This window comes from Lissotriton helveticus, chromosome 7, assembly GCF_964261635.1.
Source record: "Lissotriton helveticus chromosome 7, aLisHel1.1, whole genome shotgun sequence".
In the NCBI taxonomy this organism is placed as follows: Eukaryota; Metazoa; Chordata; class Amphibia; order Caudata; family Salamandridae; genus Lissotriton; species Lissotriton helveticus.
The window spans coordinates 500,381,174-500,400,131 of NC_136068.1; the positions used below are offsets into that span (position 1 = coordinate 500,381,174).

The following is an 18,958-nucleotide window of genomic DNA, read 5'->3' on the forward strand; positions in this document are numbered from 1 at the left end:
GGTAACCCATTTGCAAATGGGAGGGGGTTCCCAAGGGACCCCTTCCCCTCTCTGAATGTTTGTAAAAACTGTTTTAAGAGCAGGAAGTGGGCCCAAGGACCACTGCCTCCTATCAAAAACTGGAAAGAAAACGTTTTTTAAAAAAAAATGTATCACGTTTTCCTTTAAGGAACGGGCTGCATTAAAAAAAAAACATGCTTTATTGAAAAGCAATCACAGACATGGTTGGCTGCTGACGGTAGCAGGCCAACATCCCTTTGATTTTTGTGATTCCCAATAGGTCGCAAACCGAGAGCTACCTCATGAATATTAATGAGGTAGGTCTGTTTGTGACCCACCAGAAATCGCAGAATGAGTCAAAGACACATTTGTACATCAGTGTTTGCGATTGCCAAATAGCGAACCATGAGAATTCGCTATTTGGTAATCGCAAACTATTACCAACGTAGATCTGGCCCCAAATGTTATTTTTTTATCTGTATGGTTAATAGGGGAAGATGACATAGCTTGAAATGTTTTCTGGATTTGTGTTGATTAATAACTTAGATAGATGAGCAGGAAGTTGCGAAGTTTGATATCAATAACCAAGGGGATTTTCTACTTTCAGTGTTTCCTAGCCATGAACAAACTCTAACGGTTTAGCCTTAGTAGGCCTATGTGTGTGTCACTGAGCGCAGACAGCAGATTTAGACTTTTAGAATGGGGCTCGTGAAGAATGGTAGTTTTATTTATTATACACACCATTTTAAATGTCACTCTTGGGGGTACTACCCAACACCCAAAAACACCTTTATTGATCCTACCTACAAGGTCATTGTGACATTGGTCTCTGTGATTCTAAGGTACTATGACCATGGGTTTATCATACCCAAAAGCAAATGAAGGTGCACATAAGCATTGCTAAATTGGCAGTTTGGGTAACTTTCTTGCACCCTTTCACAAATTATAACTGGAGAAAGTAAATAAAAAATAGAAATTGATGGTTGCTGCGTGGAACGACGTATTCCTGTCCTGCATGCTGGGGAATAATCTTGTTGAGGTGAGGATAGCGGAGACAGCCCACCTAGAAAGATCTCAGATGGAGCAATCCTCTGAGGGGGAAACATCCGATGAGAGTGCTAACTAAAACTCAAATCAAAAAACCTACACATCAGGTACACAGATGCCCAAAATGGCTGCACTCCCACAGCAGGACCCTGGGCTTCAGGGTTTATTAGCTGCTTTAGATCCCCTATGCAGTGAGTTTTCTGTACTCATGCACACAGCTTGATGGTCCAAAAGTGAATGTGCTGCAGCATAGCTCATGTTTCAAGCTTTTTGCCACCCAGCTTACAAGCTGTCCATAGAAAGGCTCCTCAGAAACATGAAAACAGGAGACCATAGTGGCACAGCTCTACCTCCCTGTTCTACCGCCAAAGTATTTTGACACAGAGAGGTTTTTCTGGACTGGCCTGACTTACCAGCTGAGTGGTACTTTTGGAAGGCAGACAATGGCATAATTTGTTCCAATTTCAGTAGTTAAAGGTCCCTTTGTTATAACCCATACCTCAAGGTGCCCTGAATCTGTGACTGTGACTGTGTGGTGTGTTTCACATGGTTGTATGATGAGCCACGCATGGCTAAACCACGTGTGCCTCTACCACGCAGCCTGACCAACTAATGCATCTTAACCACGCATTCCTTTACCATGCATGCCTTTACCACGTACGTCCGTGGTAAAGGCATGAATGGTAAGTGGGTATGCGTGGTTAATGTCCCACTACTTTGACCCCACCTCCCCCGGCCCTAAGCCCTAAATGACACTACCCAACTCCCCTCAACCTAGCGCTGTCCCAAAAACTACCCCAACCCCTTCCACTGCCCAGAGACCCAAAACCTTAACCCCAAATTTAAAAAACGACCCTACCCCCGAGCCCTAAAACGACCCTGTCCTCACCTAAGCCCAAAAACTACCCGACACCCCAGTCCTGCAAAAATACCTCCCCAAACCTTACAAACGCCCCCCAAAATCTGGGCCAGCCCTACTTACCTCACCGCTTCCTCTCCCAATCCTTAATGTTTCTGGCCAGCAGCAGCTTGACTGCGCACTGCCTTAACCACGCATATACGTGGTTAAGGCATATACGTGTTTAAGGCAAGCGTGGTGGTGCTTGCCTTGTTAGACAATGCATGGCTCTGCCCGAGTTGTTCCGACAGTTTCCTGTTTCAAATTTATTTGGAACCAGAATCTATGTACACAGTGTGAATAAATGGTGATCATTGAGACCTGTGTGTTCTTTTGCCAAAAGGCGTATCACCTTCAGATTTTCTTCATTCTCTCCTGTGAATGTGCCAAGCTTGTGATTTCTTGCTCCTAGATCCCAGGTGTCTGGCGAAATGGTCAACTGCTCCCTTGCAGAACCAGTCTCTGTCATTCACTCAGTCTGATTTGCAATCCCTCCTTTCCTGTGTTTTTAGATGTTGTTGTCTGGCAGCTTGGGTACTTTGACTGAATTTATCTGGTATCGACCAAGAGGAATATACAAAACCCCTTGGCAGTGGATACCAGTTTCTACTCCAATACCCAGAAAAGGCATAATAACCCGTTTATCACAATGTTTGTGTTTTAAACAAAGCTCAGGTGTGGCTGGACCTGGCTTGGGGTTAGAATCCCTATTATGTGGATAATTGCTGTCTTGATTGGGTCTATGTCTGGGATTCATCTGGAATTCTGAAGGAGAATTTGCTGGCACCAGAGAAATGTTTCCCCATAGATAGAACTCTGTAAGCTGGTGTCTTCCTTTAAGAATTAATACCAATCCCCAGGAACTAGAGTAGCTTAAAGCTACTGCCTACAGAAGAACTGCCTAGAGTGAGGAGAGCAGCTGATCTCCTGACCAGGAAGTACACAGAAGGGTTAATCCAGGAGCCAAATGAAGAATGTCTTGAGAAAGGAAGGCACCAAAGAGCCACAAGTACCTTGCAGCCCAGCTGGCCAGACTCGACTCATGAAATATCTGCATAAGCATATGGTTGGAGTGCAGCAGGAGGCATTCCACAACAGAGAATGCTGCGAGGTTGCTCTATCCAAGATAAGCACAGTCCCATCCCTATCTGTGGCAGAGTCACTATATGCCCTTTGTGAAATGCGGACCAGCAAGGGTAGTCAATGGAATTCCATCAGGATCGGTGCGAAGTGATCATGTTTGTTCTGGTCCTGGATGAGAAGTGCTGCGGCGTGGAGGATTTCCTTACATTGTAACTGCAAGACAATGTAGATATCATTACCACTGTCTAAATGTAAGAATATGAGAGTTTGAACAATAGGTCTGATGTCACTTTATGGAAGAAATGTTTTCACTTTCTTTAGAAGAAAGAACTTTTATTTTTTGGCTTTGTGTTCCTTAAGGGTGAGGTTCCGGTCCAGGGTGAACCCAAGTGACTTGCCATTGAGTGAAATTTGGAGTTCGACGCAGTGAATGTTCATGTCATTGAGCCAAGTTTGTTCTGTTTCATGTTCTTGGCAATAACAGGACATCCTGGTCTAGATAATGTGCAGGCACTAGATGTGTGAAGGAGGGGAGACTTTCAAGCAGAGTTGTGTATTATCAACATATTGGTGAATCTTAATGCTGTTATTTACAAAGAGTAATGTATACAAAAGAAAATGAATGGAATGCTTGAGTTAGTCTCAGCCACTGGTAATTTCTTGAATCTGCATCCTAGTCCATTTTTATTTTGCACACCATGCCACCCAGCCATATACAAATCACACTTGACCTTGCTCCAATGGGAATAGTCCAGCCCGAACTGGCTGGCAAGGCCCACCCTGAACCAAAGCACAAGCAACGCAGGACCGGTTTTACCCTAGTTAGGACTCACCAGCCAGATATAGCTTGTCTCCAGTGTCAGTTTTCAGAGGGCCGAAGTCTGGACATACCCATCTCACTTAGAGCGACACACTAAAGTATGCTGTAAAGTGATGGATAGAATGCTTGAATTAATCGCTGGTAATTACTCTGGCCGCATTCCAGTCCATTGTTATTCGGCACACCATGCCACCTCAGTTTGGACCCACCCATATGCAAATCAGTCTTGACCCTACTCCAATGGGAAAAGTCCAGCTTGAACTGTGAGCCAAGGTCCTACCTGAACCGGAACACAAACAACCCTATTTCACCCTAATTAGGGCTCATCAGCCAGAATCAAGCTATGCCTGGCTGGGCAGACTTAACCAGGGTGAAACCGGTCCTAGGTTGCCTGTGTCCTGGTTGAGGGAGGACATGGCCTGTCAGTTCAGACTGACTGCTCGAGTTGAAGCAGGATCAAGACTGATTTGAATAGGGCTGGGTCCAAGCTGAGATGGAATGGTGTGCGAAAAATGATGGACTGGGATGTGGCCTGGGTTATTGCCAGTGGCTGAGATTAATTCAAGCATCCCACCATCACGTTGGTGTTGCTACAGGTGATGTTTACAATGGGTATAGCCAGACTTGCATCCTGTTCTCACTTTAATACTTGCATAAAGCTATACCTGGCTGAGGAGCCATAATCCAGATGAAATCAGTCCTAGGTTGTTGGTGTTCTGGTTCAGGGAGGACCTGACCCAGCCGTTCAGGCTGGGCTGTTCCCATTGAAACAGGGTCAAGACGGATTTGAATATGGCTGGGTCCAAAAGGAGGTGGCATGGTGGGTGAAAAATAATGGACTGGGATGCGAACCAAATGATTGCCAGTGTCTGAGATTAATTCAAGCATTCCATCCATCACCTTGTTGTGTTTATCTATGAGTAGAGCACTCAGTGGTTCCAGGTAGAGGCTGAATGTGACAGGGGACAGTAAGGAACCCTAGGGGACTAAGCGGGTGAAAAGTATCTTTTGGGACCTAGAAGTGCCCCTCAGTGTCAAACAATGATGGCCATAATCCATGAGGGTTCCTGTACTGATATCCATGTGCCCTGCACCCCTGTAGTGATCATCAAGCATGCAGAGACCTTCCGCAAACATCTAGGGCTCCCTTCATTAATGCACGTGAATCCAGCTCTCCCTCCATCAACAGGCACACGCCTTCTGATTGCTGTAATGCTGAACATGCATGCCTTGATCCCTTCACTGATGACTATGTACCCTTTGAACCTTGACACACAAATGAGTGCATCCAACAGCCCCTACACTAGTTGTCATACATTCTGTTGCCCGTGGCACTGACGGACATACACCATGGAATTTCTGGCAATCAAGAACAAAAAAACTGCAGTGTATATATAAACTGCTGGCTAATTTTCTTGCTATAATGGCACCAGTGGGAGTGCCACCACTGCACCTGTGCAGTGATGGGTATGCTCCAGTGGTCTTTGACTTTGGAGGCACTGTCACAGTATCTCTGCTCACCAGTGCCACTGGGCTCAAAGGTCTCTAAATCTAGAATAATTACTTTTCAAGCCAGAATTAATAACTTTGCAAATCTATTGACTTGGTCATTGCTTGTTACATGTTGAACAAAAATACATATGGTATAGCAGCAGCCAGGAGCAGAGACACTGTACTGGGGGCAGCTCTTCATTTTCACCCATTAGCCAAGATTGCCTGGCCACCCAGATAAAAAATAAATTCCTTGAAAATATGATGAACTCACATATTTCATATTACCGTCCATGGTCCTCCATCAGTTGTAATGGCACAGAAGACGGGAACTGGTGCTTGGGGTCCAGCTGGGTAAATGACATATACTCCACTATGCTCTACTCTTGGGTGGATATCACTGCAATCCAATGGTGGAGGCTCAACAACGTTCCTTTTCTTTATAATTTGTTTCCATGCTAAGGATAGGCAGTGGAGCAACAATGAAGAAAACATTCATCACAACATGGCATGGTCATGCTAAGACACTTCACCGAATGTTTGGAATCTTGTAACTGCAATACAAGTGTAGACAGAGGGTCAGATTCACAAAGAGCCTCCGCCGCCATGATGGAGGCTCCGTACTCGTCACAGAATCTCTTTAATAAGAAACTGCAATGCGGAGATTCCGAACACGAGGGTGGAGGCTGTTTGTGAATTGTGCCCTTACTTACTTAGCATGGGCTTTAAAGGGTTGTGTGTCAAAATGACGAGGTCAATAATATCAACCAATATTTACATAAACTTCACAGTATTGACTCCCAGAATATTATCAAGGTAAGCATGCATAGCTGATATAGATTTCCTATTCTTAACTCCACACCTGCTTAACTTCACAATATGTTTTAGTTGATGTAACTTCATGCTGCTTTCTATTAACAAAAAACCCCTGAAATATTCCTGGAAAGCTGCATCAGGCACAGGTTTCCAGACGTACTACTGGAAAAATCACATGACATCTCCCATGGACTCGATTGCTCCTGTGTGGGATTGTACATGGATAGCAGGAGTTGAACTACTAGACTTTTGGAGCCCATCTAGTGGGCCAACACTGGTGGCTGCCTGACTCCGCACCCCTAGACCCTTGGCCATTCAACCCCTCAGCTTCGTGTGTAGGGTCCTCTGTGGTGGCTGGAAGGACGGCCCCTGGGGGACTGCCCTGTTATGATTCTTGCAGTGAGGGGCAACTGCAGCTCCTCGGGGATCCATCAACAGGCACACGCCTTCTGACTGCTGTAATGCTGAACATGCATGCCTTGATCCCTTCACTGATGACTATGTACCCTTTGAACCTTGACACACAAATGAGTGCATCCAACAGCCCCAACACTAGTTGTCATACATTCTGTTGCCCGTGGCACTGACGGACATACACCATGGAATTTCTGGCAATCAAGAACAAAAAAACTGCAGTGTATAGATAAACTGCTGGCTAATTTTCTTGCTATAATGGCACCAGTGGGAGTGCCACCACTGCACCTGTGCAGTGATGGGTATGCTCCAGTGGTCTTTGACTTTGGAGGCACTGTCACAGTATCTCTGCTCACCAGTGCCACTGGGCTCAAAGGTCTCTAAATCTAGAATAATTACTTTTCAAACCAGAATTAATAACTTTGCAAATCTATTGACTTGGTCATTGCTTGTTACATGTTGAACAAAAATACATATGGTATAGCAGCAGCCAGGAGCAGAGACACTGTACTGGGGGCAGCTCTTCATTTTCACCCATTAGCCAAGATTGCCTGGCCACCCAGATAAAAAATATATTCCTTGAAAATATGATGAGCACACATATTTCATATTACCGTCCATGGTCCTCCATCAGTTGTAATGTCACAGAAGACGGGAACTGGTGCTTGGGGTCCAGCTGGGTAAATGACATATACTCCACTATGCTCTACTCTTGGGTGGATATCACTGCAATCCAATGGTGGAGGCTCAACAACGTTCCTTTTCTTTATAATTTGTTTCCATGCTAAGGATAGGCAGTGGAGCAACAATGAAGAAAACATTCATCACAACATGGCATGGTCATGCTAAGACACTTCACCGAATGTTTGGAATCTTGTAACTGCAATACAAGTGTAGACAGAGGGTCAGATTCACAAAGAGCCTCCGCCGCCATGATGGAGGCTCCGTACTCGTCACAGAATCTCTTTAATAAGAAACTGCAATGCGGAGATTCCGAACACGAGGGTGGAGGTTGTTTGTGAATTGTGCCCTTACTTACTTAGCATGGGCTTTAAAGGGTTGTGTGTCAAAATGACGAGGTCAATAATATCAACCAATATTTACATAAACTTCACAGTATTGACTCCCAGAATATTATCAAGGTAAGCATGCATAGCTGATATAGATTTCCTATTCTTAACTCCACACCTGCTTAACTTCACAATATGTTTTAGTTGATGTAACTTCATGCTGCTTTCTATTAACAAAAACCCCCTGAAATATTCCTGGAAAGCTGCATCAGGCACAGGTTTCCAGACGTACTACTGGAAAAATCACATGACATCTCCCATGGACTCGATTGCTCCTGTGTGGGATTGTACATGGATAGCAGGAGTTGAACTACTAGACTTTTGGAGCCCATCTAGTGGGCCAACACTGGTGGCTGCCTGACTCCGCACCCCTAGACCCTTGGCCATTCAACCCCTCAGCTTCGTGTGTAGGGTCCTCTGTGGTGGCTGGAAGGACGGCCCCTGGGGGACTGCCCTGTTATGATTCTTGCAGTGAGGGGCAACTGCAGCTCCTCGGGGATCCTCTCTGGGGGTGGCCATAGAGGGCACTTCTGCAGATTGGGGACTCATTTTAAGGGCTAACTAGGGTCCCTATCAATGGCTGTCTGACGTCCTGGTCGCATGATTGGGGCCATCTGGGGGCTGCTCATGCTTCTCCGCCTTATTGCTGCTGGTAGACCATGGGGTAAGCGGGCTCACCCCCCAGGGATCAGCACGGCAGGCTCTTCGTGTTCTCCTCAGTCTGGCTGGGCTCCTCGTGCTTCCCTTCCTACATACAGAGGGAGGGCAAGCGGGCCAGGGCAGCACGTTTCTTCATCATAGCCCGGAGACTAGGGCCTCACCAAGCGACCAGGGTGACTTGCCCTCTAATACATGCTTTGATGTTGACCTCGGGTGCGGGTGGGACCCTACCAAGCCCCGAAAAGTTGGATGCTATCTTCACAGCAACTGAGACCTCACAGGCCCACTTAGAGGAAAAGGTCAACACGATAGCAGAGGATATCAACCTCCTTCGACACAACCTTCGGAAACTGACGGAGTTGGTCACCTGCGCAGAACACTCCCTAGGTGACCTTCAGCCAGATGCATCAAATCTACAGAAGCAAATGTGGGATGTGACAGAGTGGGTGTAGATCCTGGAAGCACTTGCAGAGGGTGCCACGGGGCACACCCGGTGCAGTAACATCAGGATCATCTGCTTGCTGGTGGGCTACGAGGGCCTGGATATCATACACCTGCAACAGTGGTTCAGGATCTGGTGCCAGCTTCCAACCTTACACTGTTCTTTTCCGTCAAAAGGGCGCATGTCGCTCCCATGAGGGCCCCCCGCTGGGGCCTCCTCCGCAACCCATCTTTACCAAACTCTTACATTTTATGTTTAAATGTGTTTATTGATTTTTAATTGGAAACAATGCAAAAGCAGAAGCAATCTAGTGCAAGATTAGTACAGTCCATTTGTACTCCTGTATCCCTTGGTGAAACAGGTGGTAGGGTGCATCTCGTGGCCATCAGATCACCCCGCCCTCCCCCTCGCCATACCCGGCATAGCTTGTTTCGACTTGTCAGACCCCGGCCTGTCAGTATTCTCAGACACCCAGGGGGAATGCTGGGCCCTCACCTGTGTCTGCAGTCATCCCTGTGCGGGTATACCACAGTGCGTGTGCAGCACCCGGGGAGCCTTCAGTCCGTGCCCTCCTTTGTGCCGGTGACGTCCGGACCTATTGCTCTGGACACTGTTGCTAGCAGGACAGAGCCCTGGAGTTGGGCCCCCTGGATCCTCAGTCGCTCTCCGGACCGCCGAACCCCATACCTCTGTCTGTGCCGTGCCTGGGGCCCTCCGATCGCAGTGTCTCTGGTGTGCACTCTGGGCCTCCCACTGCGGGATGCGGCCTACACTCCACACCTCCCGCTGTTTCATTCCAGTGCCAGGACCTCAACCTTCGTCCATGGGAGCACGCTCCTCGTAGCTGTCTGTGTGGTGCAAGCTGCTTCTGAGGAGGCGTCAGATCCCACAAATCCTCGCTGATGATCCTGTTCTAGTTCCGCGCACCGCCCTCAGTTATCTTCAGTGGCCCGGGTCGCCATTTTGTTCTGAGGGGCCCGTCATGGATTCCGGTCAATTTGGGCAGCGTCTGACTCCGGTTTCTGGATTCCTGCAGCTTTCCCATTCATGTTCAGGGGTCTATTGCTTATAGTGGTGCCGGGAAACCACACGGCGGGCGAACGGGAGCGGGAAGACAAACAGGTCACTTCTTTCCCGCTCGCCGTCTTGACCACACCCCCAACTCTTACATTTTAAAGGCTGCCCACTATCCTCCGGCATCGCACCAGGCCTCTCCCATCTGCGAGACAATCATTGTATACTTTTCTTTCCAGACTTCACCCTGATGGTCCAGCAGAAACAAGCCTCTTTCCTGGAAGTCAAGCTCAAGATGAGAGACCTGGGCATGAAGTATGCCCTCCTTTTCCCTCCAAATTAAATGTGATCGTTCAGATGCTTGGTTGGCGGCCACATACACTGACTCAATAGGCACAGGGTCAAGGGGAGGTCTACCAGGGGTGGGCCTGGCACCGATGACAACCTGGGAGCGGTCAGCCTGGCCACCCTTTGGCCCGAGCACGCTGCCCAGCGTAGGCCAAGTATGGCCACCTATCCTCCCTGGAGGTAGCTTAGGAGCCTGTGCCGCCTCCCCAGTGCGCTCTTTGGTTGGTTTGGAGAGCGGGAGTCCTTGTGCATCCTCCCTCTCGGACTCTGGCTCCCTTCTACAAGTGACTCCCAAATACAGTGGATGGCATAATATAAGGTGGTGGAGTCCCTGGTGTGCTCACCTACACGTTCATCACCAATTCCCAACCCTTCCTTTTCTCTCTACACCAAGAGCACTGTAAATACGTACTGCACTGTTATTTGCTGGAGCAACTGTGTTGCCAATAACTAACGCTTTGATAGAAAAATTGCATTCAGTGTTTAAAATCCATGAATAAAATGGATGTATGCATCTAAAGAATAGTATGAGTGGTGAATGCTATTTTATTCTATTTTTTTTTTTTTTAAATATTTTTATTGTTGTAGTGCAACACACGAAAATATGTATCGACAATTGTCAGTGAGGCTTCAACATTCAGCCTCACTGAACCGAGAATGCACTTTACATTTTCTGTTGTAACAACTAATAACTAAGAAAAGGTCACCGATTAGATATTTGGCATCATTCCTGTCAATCAATAACACAATGTATGATAGCTGAGTAGTACTACAAGCTGCACGTCCTATGATTAGTCTGAACTGTATCCCCATCAGGCACACACATAACGTCATAGCCTACCCACTACCAGCACCCAACACCCCCTTTCAGCTCTAACTTTCCTCGTCATCTTCCCCCGAGCTATCCATATCTTCTTCCTCCGGCAGAGGCTCGCATATATCCCCTCTATAGGTATTCCAGGGCAGCCATAATTTATTCCACTTGCGTGGGTTAGCTCTTTGTTTATACACCGCCCTCTCCGTCACCATGATCATGTCCATATTCTTACACCATTGGGCCAGGGTAGGTGTTGCCTCTGTCCCCCACTGTTGCGCGATATCGCGTTTTGCCAATATCATACCTATTCCTACCCACAGCCTCCCATGAGTCGACAGATCAGTAGGGCCCCACACATTAAGTAAGCATAGCCTGGGTTCAGGAGCAATGGTTATTTGTAGAGTTTGAGCCATAGTGCGTGTGATTCTTCTCCAGTATGTCACTATAGGAGGGCATTCCCAAAGTGTGTGGAAAAGGGTCCCTAGTGCTCCGCATTTGCGCAGGCAGTGCGGATGGTCGGCTCTGTGTATTTTGTGAAGCAGAGTGCGCGTGTAGTAGACTCGATGCAGTATCTTAAATTGCACTAGTCTGAACCTCGCTGATATTCCGGCCTCCCTAGGGGATGCCAGTGCGGCATTCCAACTATTCTCATCTAACTCCCCAATCTCCTCCTCCCATGCCTCTTTTAATTTCTGTAATGGGTCTGGCAGGTTGTTTATTAATTTACGATAGGTGAGTGAAGTAGCCTTGCTTTCCATGTAATCTGTCAACAGTCGGTCCTCTAAGGGGGCCGACTCCGGGACCGTGATGCCGGGTTCTAGTGCTGCCAGCAATGCGTGTCGGATCTGTAAGTAACGGTAAGTCTCAGTTGCTCCCATGTCATATTGTTCCCTGAGTGTCGCAAATGGTACCACCTCCCCACCGACCCACAGGTCCCCAACCGCTGAGATCCCTATGGTGTCCCATTGGGCGAATCCCTTGCTATGCCGTAGGCTACCCAGGGCTTTGGAGTCCCACAACGGCGTCATGCGTGTGATCACCCCATCCCACTTCAGTCGTGCTTGGGCTTTATGCCACAGTGCCACCGTGTGCCTAGTGGGTCCTACCAGTTTCTTAAGCAGCCTTTTGTCATAGAGTGGGGCCAGCAGGGTGGCAGCTCCAAGTTGTTTCCTATCCGCTAATAGTGCCGGGTCATCCTGCGGACAATGTAACCACCGGTTAACCACCTTAAGATGAGCCGCCCAGTAGTAGAGTTCCAAGCTTGGGAGTGCTATCCCCCCACCGTACCAATCCCTGATCAATTTCAATTGTGCCACTCTTGCCGGTTTGGTCCCCCACAGTAGGCTTGATAGTAGATTAGAGACCTGCCTGAAGAACTGCACCGGGACTAACGCTGGTGTATTTTCTAGGACATAAAGGAAGCGGGGCAACGCCATCATCTTGAACAGCGCTGCTCTTCCTAAGAGCGTCAAGGGGAGGGTGCTCCAGTGGCGCACATCAGATTTCAATCGTTCGAGCAGCGGTTGAAGGTTCAGGTTACGGAAGGTACCATGGTCTCGCGTAACCTGGATCCCCAGATAGCGGAAGGAGACATCCGCCAACAACAACGGACAGCTGTCTCCTAGGTCAGGTGCCGCACCATTAAGCATGTATAGTATCGATTTCGACCAGTTTAAAGTATAACCCGAAGCCTTCCCATGCTTGTCGCACAGCGCCAGCAGTGCCGGTACACTTAACGGCAAGTCCATCACATAGACCAGCATGTCATCTGCATACAGTGACACCCTGTCTTCCCAACCATCCCCCCATTGCACGCCTCTCAGCAATCGGGTAGTCCTAATGACCGTGGCCAAAGGTTCCAGGACCAAGGCAAAAAGTAGCGGCGAGAGCGGGCAGCCCTGCCTCGTACCCCTCCTCAGCGATATTTCTCTGGAGAGACGGCCATTAGCCAATACTCGCGCCACTGGGGCCTGGTAGAGCAATTTGATCCATGCTATAAATTTCGGGCCAAACCCCATATGTTCCAAGACCGCAAACAGGTAACTCCATTCAACCAGATCAAATGCCATCTTGGCGTCGAGCGAGAGGATCGCCGCCGGTTCCATCAACATTGGCGCACGTGCCATTACCCCATGCAGACGCCTCAAGTTCATCGCCGTGCTTCTATGAGGCATGAATCCTGATTGGTCAGGATGAATCAGATGCTCCAGATGCGGCAGCAGCCGATTGGCCAACAACTTAGCCAAGATTTTAGTCTCGGCGTTCAAGAGAGAAATCGGTCGGTATGAACCGCAACTCTCAGGCGGCTTGTCGGGTTTTGGAATTGTGACTATGGTCGCCGCTCGCTGGTCGGGCGGTAGTTGACCTCGTTCCAAACTGTCCTGCAACATATTGAGGAGGGGCGTAGAGAGCGTGTCCGACATTATCTTATACCACTCTATCGGTATTCCATTGGGACCCACAGCCTTCCCTGAGTGCAGAGCGGTTATAGCCGCTTGGAGCTCCCCAGAGGTCAAGTCCATCTCCAGTTCGTCCATGTCGGCCTGTGACAGAGTGCGGGTAGGTATCCCCTCGAGAGATGTCTCAGCCATCGCCGGGGTAACCTCTGCATCAGGTGTGTAAACCGTTTGGAAGTGGTCAGCCATTAGTTCAACTATTACAGAAGGGTTTGTTTGCAATAGACCCTCGCGATCCCTCAGTTGCAATATGGTCTTTTGCCCGCTTCTTTTCCTGTCCAGCCAGGCAAGGAGTCTGCCGGCCTTGTCGCCCACTTCGTATATTCTCTGTTTTGTGGCCGCTAAGTTATCTAACACTCTACTACGCAGATAATCGGTATGACGCTGTTGACACAAGTGTAGTGCATGTCGCGTGTCAGTGGTCGGATTAGTTGCATGGTTGGTGTTAGCTCTGTCCAGGTCGTTCTCTAGGACTACAAGTTCCTGCTTCTGTGCATGTTTATGACTAGCTATAATGGAAATGGCCTGTCCCCTAAGGACTGTTTTATATGCCTCCCATAGTGTGGTGGGAGAATCCACTGATCCCTCATTCTCGGCAAAGTATGCCGTAGTACCCTCCCTCAGTTTCTTGGTTATCAGAGGCACTTTAAGGTAGCCAGGGTAGATCGGGAATATGCGCGTTCTGGTCCGCTCGGGGTTGGATACGATTAGTGTCAGTGGTGAGTGGTCTGAAACTCCCCTGGGCCTAATATGTACATCAGTAATAGTGAGGAGGCTGTGTCCCAGTGTTAGGAGATAGTCAATCCGCGACAGACTGTCATGGACCGCCGAATGAAATGTATATTGTCGAGCCTCCGGATGAAAGTGCCTCCAGAGGTCCACCAAACCCTGTGCTTCCAGGAAGCCATGCAGTCGGGAGGGCCCAGGGTCCTGCGTACGCACCGGAAATCTATCCCGTGAGTTATGTGCCACTGCATTAAAGTCCCCCCCCAATATCAGATCACCCTCAGGCAGTTCTAGCAGAAATTTCCCCAGAGCGGGGAGGGCAATCGCATGCAGCGCCGGTGGAATATAGACCGAGACCACATTCAGTGGCCTCCCCTCCCACTGACCATGCACTGCCGCAAATCGGCCCTGCGAGTCCGTTTTCGTGGATTGGACGATGAACCCCGAGGAGCGGTGCAGGAGGATTCCCACACCTCGGGAACCCCTAGTGAACTCTGCATGGGCAACCATACTGTACCCCTTCCTGTCTAGGGCCCGAGTGGCTGTGCCCGTTAAATGTGTTTCCTGCAGTAGGACCAAGGCTGGATGAAAGCGTCGTATACATTGCAGTACTAGCCCCCTCTTGACTTTGTCCCCCAAACCCCGTACATTCCATGACATGACCCCCAATTGTGGCACTCGTCTCACATCCGTGGCCCCCCTCCCAGTATCAACCTGAGACAGTTCCGTCATAGAGTACGTTCCTGTAGACACCTATGCTATGCTCTGATGGAGCCCGAACGTGTAGCCTAAAACCCGCTAAGCGACACGCATATGCCATGTACTGCCAATCATTATCTGTGTGACCAACCTGAAAACGAAAAACCTCCCCCCCCCCAACTCCCCCCCACCCTGCCCCCCTGCTCAACGGACTCAAAACTGCCCGCCCCCCCAACTCAGCAGAGTGCTTGGACCCTTCCCCAAACATAGTACTTGCACGCTGGGGTCAAGGACCCTCCGCAGTCAGCGACCCCCTTTGTCAGTTCCGGAGGTCCCTCGTCCAGTGTCCATGGCGGCACGCCCGGCCAGCAAAGCAGTTGAACTGTAAAAGCAGTTGTGTGGCATTTTTATTCTCCCGTATCTTCTGTTTCCGGAATATCGTGTAGAGGTGAACGGCGTTCAGGCTCTCCCCCAGACGCCTGGGAGTGCAGATGTGAATCATCGTCGCTGTGCATGGTCGTCCTGCTGGAACGGCGCGGACGGGTCACCGGCCTCCACCCCTCCAGCCATTCCAGCGCAGTGTCGGGTGAGTCAAAGAACCATGTCTTATTGTTCGCCACAATCCTAAGTTTAGCAGGAAAAATCATTGAATAGGGAATTTCTCTGGCTCTGAGTTCTTTCTTTACCTCAAAAAAGGTCCTACGTCTTCGTGCGACCTCCGCAGTATAGTCCGGGAAAAATGCAACCGTGGTGTTATGGATTCGGACCGGTGGGGAATTCCTAGCCGCTTGCAGGATCGCATCCCTGTCCCTGAAGTTGAAGAGGCGAGCTATTATCGGTCTAGGGGTAGCTCCCTGTTTGGGTCGGCCTCCGGGAACCCTGTGCGCTCTTTCTACTGAGAAGAAGGTAGAGAGTCCTTTCGGTCGCAAGTGTTGTTGGATGAGTTCCTCCACATATAAATCCATAGCTCTCGTACCCTCCGACTCCGGAACCCCGATGATGCGAATGTTGTTCCGTCTGGAGCGCCCTTCTTGATCATCCAGCTTGTCGCGTAGGGCCTTGTTCTCCCTCGTGACCCTCTCCATGCTTGTTTGTAGTTCCGCGACGTCCTCCACTAGTGATTTGGTCACCACCTCCATAGACTGCACTTTCTCTGACATGTTATGGAAGTCCGCTCTGATGAGTGTGATCTCGGACGATATCGAACCCACCGTCATCTGAACTTGGGCAAGGGCCTTCATGACATCATCAATGGTCGCCTTCTTGGTGCCCGCCGTCTCCACCGTCTTGCCCGGTGGTGTCTTAGGATCCTGAGAGGAGGAGGCGGCCCGGTCATAGGCAAATTTTTCCAGCCGGGCTTGCGCTGCCCCGCCCTTAGTACCCTTCCCAGCCATTCGGAGTGTATCCGTGACTCAGTGTTGATGAGTAGGCTGACCTTCTCCCTGTGCAGAGCCTCCGGCAGTGTGGGACAAGAGATACGGCACTTCCGCGTTAGCTCCTTGGAATGTGTTGTGGCCGTGTTGCTATACTGTACCGGCCGGGCCTGTAGTACTATTTGTAGGTCCCGAGTGCGCACGCCCTGGGCCCCGCTGCACCACCCAAGCCACGGGCCTCCCGGTATAGTCAGCCAAGGCCGGTATCGCCCTCCAGTGTCTCGGTGGCAGACTCTATCAAAGGCACGAGCTATGTGTGCGCTCTAGCTCTAATGGCGATGGCTCTGTCCGGCCAGTCACTTTCTGTGCATCACGTGCTCCACCACCTTGCCCCTCCGCTTTCAACTGGACACAGGGCCCCCCGGACCCAGGTATGTCCCCAGGAGCCAGCACGTGGCGATTGCGGCGTACCAAGCGCCGGTGAAGGATGGTGGCGTTGAAGGTCTCGTCGTCCGGCAGCACACCCCTCCCCCACAAGGACGTCTGTTCCGCAGGCAGTGGCTCCTCACTCCAGAGGCCGGCGGAGGATCACAGCGGCCCTCGCCGCCTGGCGAGTCCGCAAGTCTTTGCACAGCGGGGCGGGCACCCAGGAAAGCGCCTCCGGCCCCGTCACTCTCTCGGGCGCAAGCGCTAGGACCACGCGCTCAGGGGAGCTACCTGTGCCAAAGGATCATCCAGCGCCGGGACCCGCAGCTTCACCTCCGCTACTCCTGAGAAGCCCAAACCGGCGCCGCAGCCGTCTCCCGGTCTCCTTCGGGTCCGTGCTCCCGTCTCTGAGCGGGCACTTCCGGCGGCGCTTCTCTCCCGAAGGCTGACTTCCGGTCCGCTCTGCACCGCAGGCGACTCCCCGGCTCCAACAGGCACCAGCGGCCCAACCTGGTCGCACGTAGGACCGACTGCCACACCGTCGGATTCGAAAACAGCTGGACACCGCTTGGGCCGCCCGGTCCTGGGTTTCGGCACCTTCCCGGAATTGTCAATTTGCAGGCGGATAAGTGGTCGGATATTCAGGGAGGCCGCTTCAGCTACGGAGCTCGCCTTTTACACCGCCGCCATCGTTGGCTGCTGGCCACGCCCCCATTTTATTCTATTTTTGTTTCACTACGAGAGTTGCTATCGCGACCACTTACTCAATTGTACTGCAATACTTACCCAGGTCGGGTAGTTTTTTGTGGGTTACCCCTTTGATACTCAACGCATCTGTGCTCCTAACACAGATTAATTCACCTCACTCTGGCATCTCTCACTCGTGCTGGGCAGGTGGGCACATATCCTCAGTATTGTCAGGGAGGGAGGGTGAGGAAACTTTAACGCAGTTTTGGACCCTACCATGTATTGTTCCCACCCATCCGCTCCACGCCACTTGCTGATATGAAGGCTTTTTTAGCCTGGCTGCATAGGTGGGCTTTGATGGATGCCTGGAGACACTGCAATCCAGGTCTGTGACTCTTATTCTAGTCCACAATCCACAGGGTTTATGCGCACCTGGATCCCATCATTTACTCCCAGACACTTTGTCCCTCTCTTACACAGTGGATCTAACCTCAGTAGCCTCGGTCCTGGTGGATTCCTTGTTGGTGATCTCTTAGGGGACAGCCACCTACTGATGTTTGAGGCACTGACCGAACAATACAGGCTCCTTGAGGGCCAGTTTCTTACTTTCCAACACCTCCTTAAGAGGATCGATAACTGATGCTTGGGCAGCACAGGGCGAGGAACCGGCCACTCACCAACTTCTTTAAACCATACACAAATTAGGCTTGGGCCTAGATTCATTACATGGCTCCCCAGAACTCTTCTGGCTCACACTCAGGAGTCACTTCTACCCTTGCAAGAAAAATGGGAAGCGGAATTCGGTAGACCACTTCATGACACAGAATGGGAGAAGGCCCTGGCTTACACACAACAGGTGTCCCGTAATTCATGGCTTAAATTAAATACATTTTATATTTTGCATGGGGCCTACTTATCTTCCCAGCGAATAGCTCGTATCTTTCTGGGGGCAAAGATCCTTGTGCCATGTGCAGTGCCTCAGGCACTGATTTGAAACACCTTGAATTGTATAGCTCTAAGCCACACTCATATTGGAGCACTACACTGTCTCAGCTGGAGCGTGTCACGGCAATCACTAATATCTCCTCTTGGGATGTGGGGGTCGCTGGGACTTTACACCAGGCAGTGTAAGCATTGCGCAGAAGCTCGCTTACTCGAACTGGGGCATATTTACAAAGAATTGACATAGGACAGCGTCACAACTTATTTTGCTGCTCCGTCCTATGCCAACTCGAAAGGGCAGAAATGCACTGAGTTTACAAGATATGGTACATACCTGTCCTTTTAGCTGGCGCACAATAGCAGCTGTGCGCCAATGCAGTCACCCTTGCACCATGGTGAAAGGCTATCCGTCTTGTTGCCATGATTGTTTTTGTGTAGAAAGTGACACCTTACTGTACATAAACAATCATTGGAGGTGTTTTCCTCTTTCTAAATGTGCTGCAGAATGCAGAGTGGCTTTATGTGGCCTTGTAGAAATTACTATGCCCTGTGCATCCCCAGAGAATCACAAAAAGTGATGTTCTGATGGCACACATGGCTTGTTAATAAGCCCCCTGGCTCTCATCTTAGATAAGAAAACCATTACAGTGCCCTGGAAGTCACCTACAGCGACACATGACCAGCGTTCACTCGCTGGGCCAATGCAGAGGTGACTGCACTTCACCATGA

General features: G+C 49.9%; 1 protein-coding gene across 1 annotated transcript in view; it reads right to left on the reverse strand.

Annotated features, from left to right (window-relative positions):
* The window catches only part of LOC144769130 (techylectin-5B-like), a 112,052-nt gene that overhangs the window by 34,007 nt on the left and 59,087 nt on the right, over positions 1-18,958 (reverse strand). Inside the window, exon 4 of the mRNA XM_078653135.1 lies at positions 5,628-5,797. Within this exon, the coding sequence (XP_078509261.1) occupies positions 5,628-5,797 (170 nt within the window). The remainder of the gene's footprint in view (positions 1-5,627; positions 5,798-18,958) is intronic.